Source organism: Cebus imitator, unplaced genomic scaffold (assembly GCF_001604975.1).
Source record: "Cebus imitator isolate Cc_AM_T3 unplaced genomic scaffold, Cebus_imitator-1.0 Scaffold598, whole genome shotgun sequence".
Lineage (NCBI taxonomy): Eukaryota > Metazoa > Chordata > Mammalia > Primates > Cebidae > Cebus > Cebus imitator.
The window spans coordinates 305,522-323,828 of NW_016107913.1; the positions used below are offsets into that span (position 1 = coordinate 305,522).

At 52.2% G+C, this 18,307-nt stretch overlaps 2 protein-coding genes and 1 pseudogene across 3 annotated transcripts in view; 1 reads left to right on the forward strand and 2 right to left on the reverse strand.

Moving 5' to 3' along the window:
* Positions 1-18,307, reverse strand: part of LOC108294688 (zinc finger protein 679-like) — a 194,906-nt gene that overhangs the window by 109,503 nt on the left and 67,096 nt on the right. The gene's annotated exons all lie outside the window — the stretch shown is intronic.
* Positions 1,873-11,023, forward strand: LOC108294679 (annotated as a pseudogene).
* Positions 11,267-18,307, reverse strand: part of LOC108294680 (isoleucine--tRNA ligase, cytoplasmic-like) — a 43,589-nt gene continuing 36,548 nt past the window's right edge. Inside the window, 1 exon segment of the mRNA XM_037734261.1 lies at positions 11,267-11,475. Coding sequence (XP_037590189.1) covers positions 11,267-11,475 — 209 coding nt within the window.

An 18,307-nucleotide genomic window follows, 5' to 3' on the forward strand; every position in this document is an offset into this window, starting at 1 on the left:
ACTTTTGGTTTTGGGCTTTAAACGCTCCCAATCAGGGCTGGATTATTTTACCAATCAGAACTGAAGAAGTTTTAATCCTTCATTAGCATAAATGCACTAAGACTATGGGCTAGAAATGTTCTTATTTAAGCCAGACCCTCCCTTTGTTCTTTGAGGAGGACACTTTCATTTGTACTGAAGGCTGTGCCTCCCAGGTCTGTGAATGTTTTTTATGGAAAGTAAAACTCTCCCTTTCTCCTCTGCTGATCTCAGGGTCTCTTGTTAACCCCCACTAGGCCTTTCTAAACAGGGCCACAGCAGGAAGGTCTGATAATGGTGAAAGGTGACTGAGATAGGGCCCACCTTGCATATTTTTAGAAGCCTTAGCAATAATAATATAATCCAACCTCCTCATGTGACAGATAAAGAAACTGAGGCTCACTGGAGTGATGAGTCAGGCATGGGTGGCATACTAGCTTCAGTCCACAAAGACAGCCCTGATAAAGCCTGGAAAAGTTTGTTAGGAGGGTTACCACCTAATTTCCATCCACCTAGCTACTAATGCCTGGATATTGTAGTTTCTACCTATCTTGAATGAAGACCTGTATGTAAGCTCCATGTCTCTGTGTGTGTGTGTATTTGCTGTATAGAAACTTTAGATCTGTATATAAGCTCCGTGTCTATGTGTGTGTGTGTGTGCGTGCGTGCGTGTGTGTGTGTGTGTATTTGCTGTATAGAGACTTTGCATTCTTTCTGACTTAGCATTATATGGTGAGCTTTTCCCAGTGCCATGCAGGAGGCTCTCAAATATGTTTGTAGGAAGAATGCCAGACAGTCTTTGAAAAACCTCAGCTTTAAGAGCCTCCCCATATTCAACTGGTACAGCTGAATGTGTCTCACAAGTCCTATTGCTATGCCTTTAGGTTTTTAAAAATCAGCTTTAATTGTCAAAAAAAAAGTGCTGCTGAGAACATCCCTGTTAAGTCTTTGCATTTGTGACTATAAGTGATTCCCAGTACTAGGCTTGTCACATTAAAGACCGCAGATCTTTTGGTGCGCAGTGCTTAGTTGCCTACTCAAAGGACTGTGCTAGTCTACACATTCAGTGGAATGAGGGTGCTCACTTTCTTTCATTGTTAGTGAGGCTATTTGTTATGAGTGAAGGAAAGTGACAAAGTCCATATGCAGCTAGATGGTGGTCACGTGGTGTATTCTAGAAGCATCACCTTCTCTGCTTGTGCCACTGGCCCATTGTGCTTGGCATCTCCAGTACACCCAGCACCACGTATGTTGCTGACTCAGTGAATGTGCTCTTACCTAGCGTCCCATCTCTCATCCCAACTCCCATAGGTCACAGCCTGATAGATCTCTAGGGCTGTCATTTTTCTGCACCTCTTGAGTGGAAAACAGGAAGACACACACGTTGCTAGCACCAGGCATAAGGACATCACGGTGTTGTCCTTCCTGTCTTTTTCATTGGTCCTTTTGCTTTGTGTCCTTCCCAGTGCTGTCATATGCCCTGGGTGGCTGCTGTCACTTTTATTAGGGATGTTTTGGTTCCACAAAAGGAAAATAAAGGGAAGGATAGATCTCATCTTTCCCACACTCACTCATTTATTTATTCATTCAACAAACATTTCTTGAGCCACCTATTGTATATGGGCCAGTATGCTTATTGGAGACGTAGAAGGAAATAGTATTGGTATGAGTATCTGACAGAGCTGGACGTGTACTAAATGACAAGCACTGCATTCAGGATAAAATCACACATCATCTGTGTTTCTGCCGTCCAGCTGGAAGGGAACCTCAGTTCTTGCCTATTGGCTGGAGCCCTTCACAGAATGTCCCCCACCCCTACCAGTACCTGCTGCAGCGCCCCTCCCCCTCTGCAGAATGTCTGGGGTCCTATGTTCTAAACTTATTTACTTTCAAATTTTCCCTGATCTACCTGAACTCAGGAGAATCTGTTGAGGCAGGTGACTCTCTGGGCCCTGCCCTTGGCTTTTCTCATGTGGAAACTGTCAGACAGCGGTGATCAGCAGCCAGCCTGAGGGGATGGCTTCAAATGGAGGCGAGTCTGTAGGGACAGGGGCATTATCCAAGTCTCTGCCATATTTCAAATCCTTGGGAATTCAAATTTCACACTGCCCCAGGGGACAGTTAATAGGGCTGATGTTGAGGGAGGGAGGGAGCACTGGATGTCCCCAAAGACATCACACCTGGGGAGGGCCATGGCACCCTGAGTCTGTGGTTAGGGAGGATGGCTCCTTAGAGGTGGACCAAGATGCCTGGGGAATACACCGTGTAGGGGAAAGGATGGAGTGGATGTATTGATGCTTTCTAAAGGGGGACAGGTCACGTCACCGTGTTTGTAGGGAGTGGTGGGATCGAGTTGTGCTGGCGGCCCAGAGAGGATGACAGGCAAGTCTGAGCCCTGTTTTGTGTCTTCAGGCTCCTGGAAGGTGTCCTTCCATAGTGTTCAGAGGGATTTGGACTGGACTTTTCTAGATGTTAGGGAGGAGTGGGGAGAAGGGGTCTCAGCCAGAAAACTGTTGGGTGGGTTGTCTGTGACAGAGCCTGCAGTGACAGCCTCTGGGTGGGCGAGGCTGGGGGTACTGCAACTGCCACAGCCTCTCAGCTCCCTCCCCAGAGGTGGCTTCTCTGTCAGTTCAGGTGGCTGTTGGCTCTGATTTAACAGGGGTGGGGGCAGTTGGGGAAGTTCAGGCAACACGGCCTGGGCTTCCCAGGTTGTTCTGAATTGTTCGTYSTTTTGYGGAAGCTCAGGTCTTCAGACCCACTTCCTCTTGTCTRCTAGCTCATGGCCTGTCCTCTGCACTTTGTRTTACTGTGGAGATGAAGGATTTGYTTCTATTCCATGTCYACTACCTCRTGAACAGGGGACAGGTGTGGACTCTTGCKGKTTCTCAKTGGAAKGGTCTGGAAAGATGGTTTCCTTTTCAGTAGAGGAAGGAGAGTAGCRCACAWATAGGAAGATGGTCCTCTTATTATTATTATTCAAGTTAGGGTGTGTGTCCTGACTGATGAGGTGCACGTGCTGTATCCCTATCCCCCTTGACTGGAGACTGCATGAGGTCCTAATGAACAGTGATGAGCTCCAGACAACTTTGCCCACCTAGCCTGTGGCCCAAGAACCTCTGATTCTTGGTTGGTCACTATATTCAGTTACTGGGAGCTCAAAGGAAAAGGACCAGAGATGGGCTCGCTGTCCCACGACCTACTGTAACATGACCAGCAGCTGTGAAAATCCCCAGACACCTCCCCTGACAGCCCCACTGCTCACCGCTGGCTGGCTGTGCTCTAATCGTGTGCCGCTGTTGCTGGCTGAGCAATGGCAGTACCTCAGGGAACTCCACCACTGCTTCTCAGACCTGCTCCCTGGGAACAGAGCTTCCTGAGTGGCAGCCAGGACCACCGAGCACTGAGGAAAGTGTGGCCTGACTCCGACCCTTGTTTAGCACTTGCTGGGCATGGTGCCAGGACAATCACTTGCACACTGGGCGTGACGCTTATGGGTTATCTTCAGGGTTCACAGGGTGCTGGCTTGGGAGAGATTTCTTTCCAATGATTTCCTTCCTTCTTTTCTACTTTCCTTCCTTCTTCCTTCCTTCTTTCCACCCTTCTTTCTTTTTTTCTTTTTTTTTTTTTTAGCAGAGTCTTGCTCTGCCACCTGGGCCAGAATGCAGTGGTGCAATCTTGGCTCACTGCTGTCTCTGCCTCCTGGGTTTAAGCAATAGTCCTGCCTCAGCCTCCTGAGTAGCTGGGATTACAGGCATGCGCCACGACACTGAGCTGAGTTTTGTATTTTAGTAGAGACATGCTTTCAGCACGTTGACCAAGCTGGTCTTGAACTCCTGACCTCAGGTTACCTGCCCGCCTAGGCCTCCCAAAGTGCTGGCATCACAGGCGTGAACCACCACGCCCAGTCTATTCAGTGGTTTTCTTTTGTTGTGCTGAGCTAGGAAAGAAAGGGGTGTACGAGAGCTTAAGGAAAAGGAAGACTGAAGAGGAAATGGGACCATAATATTAGGAATCTTCTGGCTTCCTGGAGGCCTTCTGAGTGCAGAGCACTGCCCTAGGGGAGGCCCCTCACCTGCTGCTGAGCATGCTGAGGGACACCAAGCCGGCGAGAGATTCATCCCTGACCCATGACTTGGGAGATGCCTGTAAGGCTGGCAGGGTCTGCCAGGGACGCCCGAGGGAGACCCTCAGAGGCAGCGAAGGCTTGGCTGTTGCTTCCTGGCAGACAGGCGTCAGGGAGTCTAGTGGAGCCGTGGCCAGGCTCTCTAGTGAGGCGACCCTCCCGTGGAGGAACAGAGCATCCAATGCACACTCAGGGACACTTGCAAGCTGCAGAGTTTCCCTGTCACACTCCGTCAGCTGTAGGACACCCCTCTGATTCCCAGTGACTACTGCAGACCTGGAGACCTCAGCTCATTCACCTCTTTCCTTTGTCTCCACAGCATACCCAGTGCTGGGACTGGACGTGACAGAGAACGCTGGCGCCTCCATGCCAGTGTTCACGGCTCTGCCCTTTGCCACACCTGCTCCCGGCCCAGCACACGGGCCGCCCCTCAGGACTGCAGCAGTTCTTCCAGGCGGCCCTCCAGTGCTGTCTGCCTTCCCCAGGACCCCTCTGGTGGCAGGACAGGATGGCCGTGCCCTGAATTGGGCTGGAGCTTCCAACATCCTTGTCCAGATGACGACAGAAGTGGGGCCTGTGAAGGCCCCTCAGGCACAGACCTTGGTCCTAACTCAGGCCCCCCTCGTCTGGCAGGCGCCAGGCGCCATCTGCAGGGGCGTGGCCTGTCCACCTCCCCAACCCCTGGCAGCTGCCCCTGTGGTGCCCGCTATGGCTGCCCAGGTTGTTAGGGGCACTCAGGCCTGTAAGGGACGCTGGTCCCACGGCCTTCCTCCTCTAGCACCACTGGCTCCCCAGCCAGCCCCCATCGTGGCCCCAGGGAACGCTGGTCCATGGCAACAAGGGGCTCATGGAGAGGGCAGCCAGGCTCCCTCCCAGGCCAAGGCCCCCACGGACGACTCCTGCAACCCCAAGAGCGTGTATGAGAACTTCCGACTCTGGCAGCACTACAAGCCCCTGGCCCGGAGGCACCTTCCCCAGAGTCCGGACACGGAAGCGCTTTCCTGCTTCTTCATGTGAGTGTCCTCGGGGCACCGGAGCTAGTCCTGCAGCTCACCCGTAAAGAGGCTGCTCGATGGATGGGAGGTCACGCTGTTCAGGAGAGCTTGCAGGGCGTTCTTGAAAGCAATGGGTTGCACTATCAAAGGGCACATTTTCAGCAACATTAATCTGGCTGCCGCTCAGGTCAGACTCTCAGGGGCCTCATGTCACCTGCCCCTCACTGTCCTGTGAGTGCAGCCAATCCTTACTTCCAGTCATTTTCATGACAGTGTTTACAGAAGACCCAGGTTAGAGAGGGTTCCCGGTCCGACATGAGCCACAGGTTGGGTTTAGGACTTGAGTGCGCCCCAGTGCCTCCCCTTGACCTGAGCGGCGAAGGCCAGGGGAACAGCACATGGGCTGTGGGAGGGAGCTGCAGGAACCTGGCACATGCCCACTGCTCTGCCAAGGTCCAGCTGGCACAGCGGTGGTGGAGCCTGCACAGGAGATGGTCTCAGGCCCCAAACTAGGGTCCATGCTGGGCAGGTATTTGCAGCTTCGCCCTTGATCCCTTCTAGAAAAAGGGACGACGATGCTTCATTCAGAGGATGGTGAAGAGGTGACTTGAGCTCACTTATGACACATATAGCAGTGTCCGGCACATGCTGTGACACATGACATGACAGCAGTTATGATTACTGTCCCTATTGCTATCATTATCAAGACTAGGCCATCTTGCACAGTGCTCCCCAAAGCCACAGGCTCCAGTGATGGCTCTGAGTGCACCACGAGCCCAGCAGCCCGGGGTCGTGGACTGTGGTGACTGAGGCAGCAATGCCAGCATCTGGGAGAGTTTGTGGATTCAGTCCCAGTCCTGCCTCTCTCCATCCTGCGGTGCCTCTGTGACCCTGTGTCCCCCACTGATGAGCAAACCCGTACTCCACGGGAGCTTGAGCGCATCCACCAGGCAACACACTGGCCACTCCCTAGGCAAGTCCCCTGCCCAGGGTGTAGGTGTAAAGAGGCCCCATCGTTGTTCCCAAAAATCTTGCCGCCCCTGCATCCTGGCTTGGAGCTGAGTCCCCATGCACTGGGGACCCTGATTCTCGGAGTGGAGCTGCCCCAGGCTCACAGGCTCTGCATGCAGTGGGCTTGGATGCCACTCTGCTTGGTTCTGGTTTGCTCTCCTCTCCAGGACCCTGAGGCTGCGTCCCCAGGGGCTGCCTTGCTCCCGAGTCCCCAGGAAGCTGGTTAAATGCGCAGTCCTGTGGCCCTGGAACCTGCACATTAACCCTCGCTCCCCGGACATTCTGTGTGCGCGCTGTCTCAGTCAGCTCAACTCCGCCATAACAAATCCTATAGACTGGGTGCTTTATCAGGACACAGTCACATCTCCCAGTTCCAGAGGATAGAGGTCCCAGATCAAGGCGACAGCAGATTGGTGTCCTGGCTGGAGAGGGCTGCCTCTGGCTGTGTCCTCTTTCGGCTGAGAGGGAGAGCCCTGGTGTCTCGTCCTGCCCTTATCAGGGCTCAGATGCCATGACGGGAATCCACCGTCATGACCTGCTCTAATCCTGACTGACTCCAAGAATGGATACACTGGGGCTGAGGGCTTCAGCACAGGAATGCTGGGGACACACACATTCCACCCAAAGTACTGAGTTCACTTGTCAACACTGTAACATTGAGGACTCGAGGAGCAGTCATAGAGGCCACCCGTTGGCCTGTGTTGATGTTTGATCTTGGGGCCATGTCCTGGAGGCTGAGGAGCCCACATGGGAGAAAACTGCACAGGGACAGATGGCAGGACAGGTGTGGGGAGGACAAGGGCCGGCTGTTGGCACCAGATGGGCTTGGGATGGAGGGTGGGCTTGTGGACTGGGACTGACTGCACCGCCTTACAGCCCAGTTCTCCGATCCCTGGCCCGGTGGAAGCCCCGCATGACCCTGGAGGAGGGACTGTGGCGGGCAGTGCAGGAATGGCAGCACACAAGCAACTTTGACCGGATGATCTACTATGAGATGGCGGGAAAGTGAGTCTGGGGTGCAGGGGCAGAGCCCACATGGCAGGGTGAGGGAGAGTGACACAGGCCTGGTGGCCATGGTGGCTTCTCAGCGTGGAGCATGAGGAGGGTGTGGACAGACAGGCCCTCCTGGGCCCCTGGCTCCCTCAGGAAGCTGTTCCTCCCTCCTAGAGTGCTCTGGGGTCTCTAACCGGCCCTGGAGGGAAGCCACGCCATGCCTGGCCTGCGGCCAATCCCTGCCTGACACTGGGGGTCATGGAGGGAGCAGCCAGCATCCCAGCCCAAAGGTGGTCACCACCAGCTGTGAGGATGGGGAGAAGGGGCGCTGGCGACTATAGACAGAGCGGGGTGCACTCTCCTCACAGCAGTGGACAGAAGTCGGTTTTCACCCATCCCGGCCTGGCCAGGATTGGAGAAACCTGCCTTGGGTCAGGGGAGACCTGCATCCAGGACACCATGAGACCCATCTCTGGCCTGCCTACCTTTGCTCCTGGGCAGTCCCCTCTGTTAAGACAGACCAGCAACCTCAGGGGAAACGGGCCCTGTCTTTTGGGCCCAGCTTTTGCTTCCTCCTGACCAGGGGTCTCTCAGGCCTCGTCATCCTGGGTTATCCTACAGGGACCCACAGTCCCAACCTCAGGACTCCAGCATCTGGGCAACATCCCTGACCCCTTCTGCCATAAACCCCACCCCTGGCCAGCTGAAGCCTGGAGGAGGGGTCCCCCTGGTGCCCTCCTGGGCCTCGTGGCCCTGATTTGAGTCAGGAAGCCCTGTTGATGCCATGGGCTCTGCAGGGGCCTGGTGAGGGAGGGAGAGCCCAGAACTCTGGGAGCAGCTCCCTCTGGGACTGGGGGACCGGCCCCAGGGAGGGCCTGGACAACCTGCCCGAGGCACTCCTTCCCATTCCTGCCATCGGCTGCTGCCTGGTCCTGGGGCAGGGGGCCTGGACCCTCTCAGCACGGCCTGCACCTTCTTCACCCCAGGTTCCTGGAGTTTGAGGCTGAGGAGGAGATGCAGATTCAGAAGTCGCAGTGGATGAAGGGGCCCCAGTGCCTGCCTCCTCCAGCACTGCCGAGGCTTGAGCCTCGAAGACCATCAGCCCCTGAGGTGGTCAAGCAGCCAGGTACGGCTTCCCACATTCCCACAGGAGCCACAGCAAAGCCCAGAGGGGCCAAGGGAGGCCACTGTCCCCACACCCCATGCTTCCCTTCAAGAGAGGGATGTGCTCCTCCAACAGGACAGCTCCCAAGGGCATATGTTGGGTACTGACAAGGTCAACACCCACTTCGTGGGCGGCCTGTGGTCATGAAGGAGGGTACTGACCTGGTGAGGTTTCCTAGCTACTCTCCCCTCGCCTGTCCGAAACTCAACATACAATCCGCCCAGAAAGCAGGGATGAGCAGGTAGAGTACACGGCATATCTGTGGCTCCAAACTTCCTCCCAAAGGATGATGTCTCACATGCGCCCCTCCTGCGGCATCTCCTCTGGGGCACTGTGGTTCAGGTGGTCCTGACCCAGCTGGGACCCACTTCACGTCCCTGAGCCCTGCCCTCCCGTGTGGTGCAGGCAGGAGGAGCAGCCCTCACCACACCCGTCCTCCTCCCTCCCTGCCTCAGTGTACCTTCCCAGCAAGGCCGGCCCCAAGGCCCCGCCTGCCTGCCTGCCACCACCCAGGCCCCAGAAGCCAGCGGAGACCAAGGCCCCGGAGGAGATCCCCCCTGAAGTGGTGCAGGAGTATGTGGACATCATGGAGGAGCTGCTGGGGCCTCCCGATGGGGCCATGGGGGAGCTCAAGGCACAGTGGGAAGAAGGCGAAGTGGAGCAGGAAGAGGACGGGATGCTTCTAGACCCAGGCCTCCTGAGCTATGTTGACAAGCTGTGTTCCCAGAAAGACTTCGTCACCAAGGTGGGCTGGCCTGAAGTGCTGGGGTCTGCAGAATTCCAGGGGGTGGCACTCGCAGGTCCTTGGAATTAAGCTGTGCTGTGTGTTTGTGCCTGTAATTTTTTACTGTGTGTTTTTGTGTGTCTGTGTGGCTATGAATGTGGCGTGTGTGTGTTACTTGTGTCTATTTTCCTGTGTCGTATGTGGGTCTGTGTGTGGTTTGTGTGTCTCTGTCTGCATGTGTGGATGCTACTAGGTCTGTGGTCTGTGTGCGGAGCTGGTGGTCACCATGATAAGACACAGCTCCAGAAGGGTGGGGACGGGGCACTCGCTGCTTTCTGCATCTCCTCCAGGTTACTCCCTGCCCAGGAACCTCACGCTGTCTTCCTCCTGTTTCCAGGTGGAGGCCGTCATTCACCCCCGATTCCTGGAAGAATTGCTTTCCCCAGATCCACAGATGGATTTCTTGGCCCTAAGCCAGGAGCTGGAGCAGGAGGAGGGACTCACCCTTGCCCAGGTAGAGCAGGGAGGGAGGAGAACCCAGGTACCCCGGGGGCAGGAGGGACCTGGGACACAAGCCCCACCTGATTGTCTACCCCACTCTGCGGGGATGCTCGGCTTCTTGGGGAGCCACTCCGAGGTGGGGAGGTGCAGGTTCAGATGGAGCAGGATGGAGAGAAGCCAGGAGGGGAGTCAGGATGCAAACTGCAGTGAGGCCCAGCGGGATGCCCGGCAGAGCCACAACCTCTCTTTGACAGGAAGCCCAGCTGCCTCAGGCTTCCCTGCCTGCCGCCCAAGTGCCCTGGTCTCTGCCACCCTGGGCCCTGCTCACACTTGGGGCAGCGTCAGTCAGTGCCCCCTTTCCTCCCGCAGGTAGCGGAGAAGCGCCGCCTATCCTTGCAGGAACGGTGTGCGAGGGCAGACCCTAGTCATGGCACCGCCCGGTTGTACCCAAGTCTTTCTAAGTCTGCAGCAGGCCAAGGAACAGAGAGAGATGTCCCTGAACCCCAGCAAAGGGTCAGCGTGGAATCCTGCCCACCCCAGACGGCTGCCCAGGACCCTCAGGGACGAGGCAGAGCATGCACTGGCATGGCCAGGTCCAAAAACCCTGTTATGCTTTTGGAGAGCTTGGATTCCCGCAGGCTGAGGGCTGCCCGGCCAAACTGTCCTCCCCAGGACCACAGACCCACCTGCCCTGGTCTGGGGACCAAGGACACCTTGGGTCTCCCTGGAGGGTGTCCTGTCAGGGAGTCACGTGGGCTGGCTCAGGGGTCAAGTGAGGAGGAGGAGGAGCTCCCCAGCCTGGCCTTCCTCTTGGGTTCCCAGCACATGCTGCTGCCCTGGAGGCTGCCCCAGAGCCCTGTCCCTGCCTCAGGCCTTCTCAGCCCAGAAGGACAGGGACCCCAGGGAGCTCCTCAGTCTCCCTCTGCTCAGAGAGGAGGCCTCAGCCCAGCATCTGCTCCTGCCACCAAGTCCAAGAAGCGAGCTCTCTTCAGAGGTCCATCCCCTGGTGAACAGACACCCCACCTAGGGCCTGGGCTCAGAGTCTCTGGGGCGCAATCCCTGGCTTGGGGACTGGGTGGCCCCTCACAGTCCCAAAAGAGAAAGGGTGACCCCTTTGGTCTCCAGGAAGAAGTAGTGGGCTTGTAGCCAGTAGGGGGACAGGGCAGGCTCTCTGGTGCCAATCCCTGAGGGTGGGGCTCTGACATCCAATGCCCCAAAGCAGACAAAACCTTCACCCCAGTGCTGATCTTGTTGGGCCTTAGCTTTGGAGGGTGGGGGAGGGAGATGGTGGCTGAACAGGAAGGGAGGGCCTGGGGGTAGGAGGTGAGGAGCAACACCTTGGGGGTCTCATATGTAAATATGAATAAATATCGTTGTGTTGGAAATGCTCTCCGGGTTGCTGCCTCTGTCCTCAGGGCTGTGCTGCTCAGTGGAGGGGGTCTGTGAGGGAAAGCAGAGGGACCGGGAGATGCCAGGCACTGGGGACCCACGGGGGCCAGCCCCACTTGTTCCTCCAGGTGTAGGCTGCCCCTTCAGATGCTTCAGGGACTGACGGATGCTCAGGAAGCCCTGATCCCTCCCACCAACCACTCACAAAGCCCCACCTGCTTCAGTTATCAGCATCCCTGGGAAATCCTGGGATGGAGAGAGCTGGCTGGCTCTTGTTCTGCCCGGTGGGAGCTGAGGAGAAGGCAGCTGCCTGCAACATGGACACAGGGAGAGGCGGCCGCTCCTGCTTAACCCTCATCAGGAAGAGCTCGGGCCTTGGGCTGAGGGGAGATGTCGAGGTGTCCATCCACATGGGTGTGTTTGGGATACGACAATAGGTGGGGAGCAGGGGAAGTCCCTCTGCCGGTTTCTGGGCAGGACAGAGTCTTGTCCAGCTGGCGGAAGCAGATGCTCCTTGCTGTGGCCACAGGGACTGGCCTCAGGGGCCCTGGGGGTCCTGCATGGAGCCCCCCACAGCTGATTCCCTTCCCATATGATGACTGAACTCTTGTGTGGAATTGATGCAGACAGATTTACATTGGTATCTGAAACAGTTCCCTCCCAACCCACCATCACCAATAGGCACAAGCATGGCCAGCCTGCCAGGCGCAGGGTGGGTGTGTCTGATGGTCCCAGCGCCAGGGATAGCTGGGACCCAGGCAGAGAGGGGCCGAGGGTGAGCCGCCCTTCTGCCAGGCACAGACCTCAAGGGCAGAGCAGGGGCTGCCTGGATGTGGCACTGGCTGTCTGGGAAGTGCCCTGGGAGTCGGGGGCCTGGTGTTGGCTGAAGGGAGACTTCCGGAGTCTAAGAGTGGGATGAGGACTGCACAGGAGACGGACTGAGGCTGGGGAGGACCCTCTGCTCTTTCCCACACTGTCCTGTCCTCCCCATCTCTGCTGAACTCCCCTCACCCCATGTGGCCCACCTCTACCCCCTTACCCCTAACCCACCTCTCAGAATCTCAGATCCCAGCATAGACAGGACCCGGCACCCGCCCCGGTTCCCTCCTGGCCAACACCTTCTTCACCGTCTGAGTTCCGATTCCTCCCCAGGGCCCTTGTTGGCTCAGGACCAGGGTGACTGCCAGAGCACTGGTCCCAGCACTCCCTGTATGCAGAGCTGTGGTCATGGTGCTGGGGGCTGGCCCAGCAGCAAAGGCTGGTGGGGCACAGCTGTCCGGTACACGGTGGTCTGGCCCCTCTGTCTAGTGACAAAGGGAGCCATGTTTGGGTCCTCTCTGGCCCCATCCACCCACAGAACACACCAGTCAGCTGGACAGATGCCCCTCTGCCCCATCCCTTCTGCTCCTGTGAGCAGTGTTGGAGGCTTGCCCTCTGTGGACTTTGGGAAGAAGAGTTTATCTTCCAGGGCTTCCCCAGCTCAGTGCACATCAGCCCATCAGGGAAAATGTGGAGTGAGGAGTCACTGGTGGGTGATGTGTGCAGCTCCAGTGACTCCTCTACCTTCAGGGCCATCCTCAGGAGACGAGGTAGCACCTCCCCTTTGCAGGGTTGAGGAATGGTAAGTGAGCCGTGTTTGAAGGGAACGTGGTCTGTATTCTGGCTTGTGTGGGTGCTCGGCCAACTTCCTCATCTAAGGATGAAAGTGACACCTCAGCTTAGTGACACCTTGGGACTCCTGCTGGTTACCCCACTGGCTGTTTGCCCCATGTCCCTGTCCTTGTTTTGGCTGAAGCATTCCCAGGAGGCAGAACCTGTGCTTCCTCCACCTCTGTGTCCCACCTGAGGCCTAAAATCTGCCCCTAAACGAGGACAGTGGGGCTGACTGGGGGGCTCTGATATACTGAACGTGTGTCCCCCACAATTCCTGGAGCCCTAACTGCCAACATGATGGTATTTGGAGATGGGGCCTTTGGGAGTTCTTCAGGGGTAGAGGAGACCATGAGAGTGGGGCCTTAATGTTGGGATTAGGGCCCTGGTAAGGAGCAGAGACCACAGAGCTCTCTCTCCCTGACTCGAGGACACAGTGAGAAGGCAGCCGTCTGCAAGCCAGGAAGAGAGCCCTCACCAGAACCTCAGCACACTGGGACCCTAACCTTGGACTTCCAGCCCCCAGACTGTGACAAATACATTTCTTTGCTTAATACATGCCTGGTCCATCCCCCAAGTCTGTACTGCACCTTAGCAGCCCTGTGTGACTAGCACAAGGTCCATCATCTCAGGAACTTCCTTACTAACTGGTATGTGAAAACTGCATCAGAGCCATGGGAAAGAATGAAGAAGGGCTCAGCCCTTTACGACGGTCAGCACAACTCCACCCAAAGTGCAGCGTATCACACGTGAACCAGGAGTGCTATGGGACACAGTGAAAGGGAATGTGCAAACACCTGTGACGTCATCACATCCATGCTCAGGGAAGCCAGGCAGCTCACTCACAGCAGGTGCTGGGGGTTTGCTGAGGCTCTCAGTGAGCTTGGCCTCCCTGCTCATGCACCCAGGTCACTCCCTGGGAGCCAGTGCAGCTGGGGCGCCCTGGGCATGTTTGCCTCTAGAGCCCCCTCCCTTCACTGCTGGATAAGATCCCTGAAGACGCCATGGCCTCCTGGGAACCTCCATCTGATGTGAGCAAGGCTGGCCCCCCGGAAGTGAACATGCTGTGCTTTCTGACAGCTGCCAGGATGGACTTGCTCCAGGTGGCTGCCCTTTTCTAGCTGCACTTTGATTCTACCTTCAACATCCCATGATGTCTTTCAGGTCTAGGTGCCCTGGGTGGTATTAGTGAGAATCACTTGCTTTGGGGGATCTGGGCCAGGTTGTCCCCTCCTGGCCAATCGGCTGATATCCGGCCAGGGCTGTCAGAGTTGCTGACCATCACTGGACGCTGACACTCAGCAGTGGACCCAATCCTAGCACATCTCTGTGAGGGAGCTGGTACGCTGGGTTACTGATTCTGAGTTATGATGTCATTGAGCATGCGTGGTCTCCACACCTGTGCCCTGTGAGCCCATTTTAGGCAAATGTATGCGGACTAAGGCTGTATTTACCCATGGTTCATTTTCCATCCTCATCTCAGTCCGCCAAGGGATGAATTCCACCTCTCACGCCACGGTCCTTCCTCGGAATCTCCTTTGTTTTAGTTCATTCCAAAGATCATGTTGTAGGGACGTTTATCACGTATGCAGTATTTGCATAAACTGTATGAGCGATTGAAAGATATTCTCTGACATTAAACACAAACAACATAGAAATCTCACAGGTGAAGATACGATCATAAGACGCCTAATCAATGTCAGTGGATGGTCAAAGTCAATTGCTTCATCCTCTTGCCCTTCATTAGCATATATAGAAACCGATTGTAAACAGGCTTCACTCCTTCATAATGTGCCAAAATAAAACCCCAAAGCACACATCACACAAACCAAGTCATGCCACTGGGACCGTCATGTGTCATCTGAGCCAGCTGGGCCATGTCAACTCCTACCCCATCTCATGCTTTTCCCTGCATTGCTCAGGACTGGGAGCTTCTGTGTGAGCCAACATGCAGTGCTACAGATGCTCCATTCATAAGACATTCTGCAGTCACACCCACTGCTTTTTACTTTTTTGAAAAATGTAAATTTTAGGCCTGGCAGGATGGCTCACACCTGTAATCCCAGCACTTTGGGAGGCTGAGGCAGGCAGATTACCTGAGGTCAGGAGTTTGAGACCAGCCTGGCCAACATGATGAAACCTTGTCTCTACTAAAAACACAAAAAATTAGCCAGGCATGGTGGCACCTGTAATCCCAGCTACTTGGGTGGCTGAGGCAGGAGAATTGCTTGAACCCTTGAAGGCGAAGGCTGCAGTGAGCCGAGATCATGCCACTGCACTACAGCTTGGGTGACACGACCAAGACTCTGTCTCAAAAAAAAAAAAAAAGGAATGTTTCAACCACATAAAAATAGAGAATAATATAGCCACCCATTAGATGTGGCCCGTGCTAACATTCTACCATTTGCTTCAGCGAATTTTTAAAAGTTTTAATAAGACATTCACATAGCATGTTTTTTCATAGAATTTGAAACTGTCGTATTAAGCATATTGATAGAATTTGCAGCCATCACTACAATAAACTTTAGAAGATTTTTATCATCTCAAAAGGAAACTCCTCATACTTTAGCCATTACCTCCATCTTCCCTAGCCCTATGTAACTAATTCACTTTCAACATAGTTTTACATACACTGGACTTTTGTATGAATGAAACATACAATGTGTGTCTTCCACATGTCTTCTCTTTACTTAGAATATTTCCAAGGTTCATCCATGTTTTTAGTATCATTACATCAAATCTTTTTATTACTGAATAATATTCCATTGAGGGATATACTAAAATTTACCCATTTATCAGTTGAGAACATTTGGGTTGTTTTTACTTTTTGGCTATTGTGAAGATCATTTGTGTACAAGGTTTTGTGGGGATGTGTTTCCATTTCTCATGGCTATATACCTAAGAACAGAATTGATGGGTCATATGGAAACTCTGTTTAACTATTTCAGAAGGTGCAGACTGTTTCCAGTGTAGATGTACCATTTTATATACCCACTAGCTGTGTGAAGGTCCCAGCTTCTCTCCATATTCCAGCCAATATTTATTATCAAATCTTTTTAATCAGGTCATCCTAGTGGTTCTGAGGTTACATCTCATCATAGTTTGCGTTTGTGTTTCCCTGATGTTGAACTTCTTTCACGTACCTATTCTCCATTTGTGTATCTTCTCTGGAGTAATGTGTACTCAACATTTTTAATTGGTTTGTGTTTTGTCATTGAGTTATAAGAATTCTTTATGTATTCCAGCTATAAATGCTTTACAAGACACAATTTGCAGAAATATTCTCCTATTCTATGAGTTGTCTTTTACTTTTTTTATTTTCTTTCTTTTCTTTTTTTTTCAGATGGAATCTTGCTCTGTAACCAGGCTGGAGTGTGGTGGCGTGATCTTGGCTCACTGTAACCTCTGCCTCCCAGATTCAAGCGACTCCCCTGCCTCAGCCTTCTGAGTAGCTGGGACTATAGGCATGCCACCACGCCCAGCTAATTTTTTGTATTTTTTAGTAGAGACAGGGTTTCACCATGTTGGCCAGGATGGTCTTGATCTCCTGACCTTGGGATCCACCCACCTCAGCCTCCCAAAGTGCGGAGACCACATGCGTGAGGCACCACGCCCGGTCCTTTACTTTCTTGATGATGCTCTTTGAAGCACAAAAGATTTTACTTTGACTAAAGTCCTATTTATTTATTTTTTCTTTTGTTACTTGTGGTTTTGATATCACGTTTAAGAAACCCTTAACTGGCCAGGCGCGGTGGCTCACGCCTGTAATCCCAGAACTTTGGGTGGCCAAGGTGGGCAGGTCAAGAGATCAAGACCATCCTGGCCAACATGGTGAAACCCTGTCTCTACTAAAAAATACAAAAATTAGCTGAGCATGGTGGCAGGTGCCTGTAGTCCCAGCTACTCAGGAGACTGAGGCAGAATTGCTTGAACCCAGGAGGTGGGGGTTGCAGTGAGCCAGGATTGCGCCACTGCACTCCAGCCTGGCGCCTCATGACAGAGGAAGACTCTGTCTCCAAAAATTGAAAAAATAAACCATTATATATAAAAAAAAAAAAAAAAAAAAAAAAAAAATCCATTAACTAGTCATTGTGAAATTTAGATCTTTAGAAATTTTTCATCTTTCACAACTGAAATTCCAAACGTATTAAAAACTAATTTACCCCTACTCCCACCCCAGTCCTTGGCAACCACTCCTTTAGGTTTCTGTGATTTTGACTACCTTAAAGACTTCATATGAAGGAAAGTAGTGATTGGCTTATTAAGTCCTTTTGTGACTGGTTTATTTGACGTAGCATAATGTTCCTAAGATTCATCCGTGCTCTAGCATGTGACATGGTTTCCTTCTTTCTGAGGGGTTCTTAGTCTTCCATTGTATGTATATACCGCATTTTATCCTTTCATCCCCCCTGGACATTTGGGTTGGATCTCTTGGCTATTGGGAATAATCCTGCAATAGGGATTGTATTGAATTTGGAAATTGTTTTAGGTAATATGGACATTTTAACAATATTAAATCTTCAAATCCACATGCATGGAGATGTCTTTCCATTTATTTGTATACTCTTTGGTTTCTTGTAACATTGTTTTGTAGTTTTTAGCGTATTAGTTGTTTGCCTCCTTGGTGAAGTTTACTTCTAAGTATTGTATTCTTTTTGATGCTATGATAAATAAAATTCTCTTTTTAATTTTTTTAAGTAGAGACAGAATTTCACGATGTTGGGCAGGCTGGTCTCAAAATCCTGGTCTCAAGTGATCCTCCTGCCTCAGCCTCCCAATGTGTTGGGATTACAAGTGTAAGCTGCCACCCCTGGCTTGAGATTTTCTTCCTAATTTCCTTTCCATATTGGTCATTGTTAATGTACAGAGCTGCAATGGATTTTTGTGTGTTAATGTTGCATCAAAATGCTGAAATCACTTATTAGTTCTTACAGGTTTTTTGGTGGCATTTTTAGGGTGTTCTACATATAAAATCATATGATCTGTAAACAGAAATAATTTTACTTCCTCCTTTCCAATTGGAATGCCTTTTTCTTGTCTAATTGCTCTGGCCCAGTACTATGTTGAACAGAAGTGGCAAGAGTGGGCATCCTTGACTTTCTCCTATACTTTCAGGAATAGCTTTGTCTTCCACCAGTAAACACAATGGTAGTTGTGGGCATTTAATGTGAGGTCTCTATCATGTGGTAGTATTGTCCTTTTATTCCTAGTTTGTTGAGTGTTTTTAATAAGGAAATGTTGCTGAAGTTTTTTGAATGCTTTGTCTTCATAATTTGAGATAATGATGTGGTTTCTGTCTTTCATTAATGTGATGTATTACCTGATTGATTTTTGTATGTTGAATTATCCTTGCATTCCAAATATAAATCCAACTTGGTCATGATGTATACTCCTTTTGATGTGCTATTTAATTCTGTTCACTAAAATTTTTAAAAGTTTTTTTGCATCAATATTCACTTGACATATTGGTCTTTAGTTTTCTTTTCTTCTGGCTTTGGTTGTGGAATCAAGGTAATTTTGGCCTCATATGAGTTTGAGAGTGTTTCCTTTCTTTAATTCTTTGGAAGAATTGAGGAAGATTGGTACTGATTCTTTATATGTTTGATATAATTCCCCAGGGCTGCGCTTTTCTTTTTGGGAGTTTTATTACTTCAATCTACTTACTGGTTATAGGTCTGTTCATATTTTTAAAATTTGTGACTCAGTCTTGATAGGTTGTATGTTTTAATTTTTTTTTT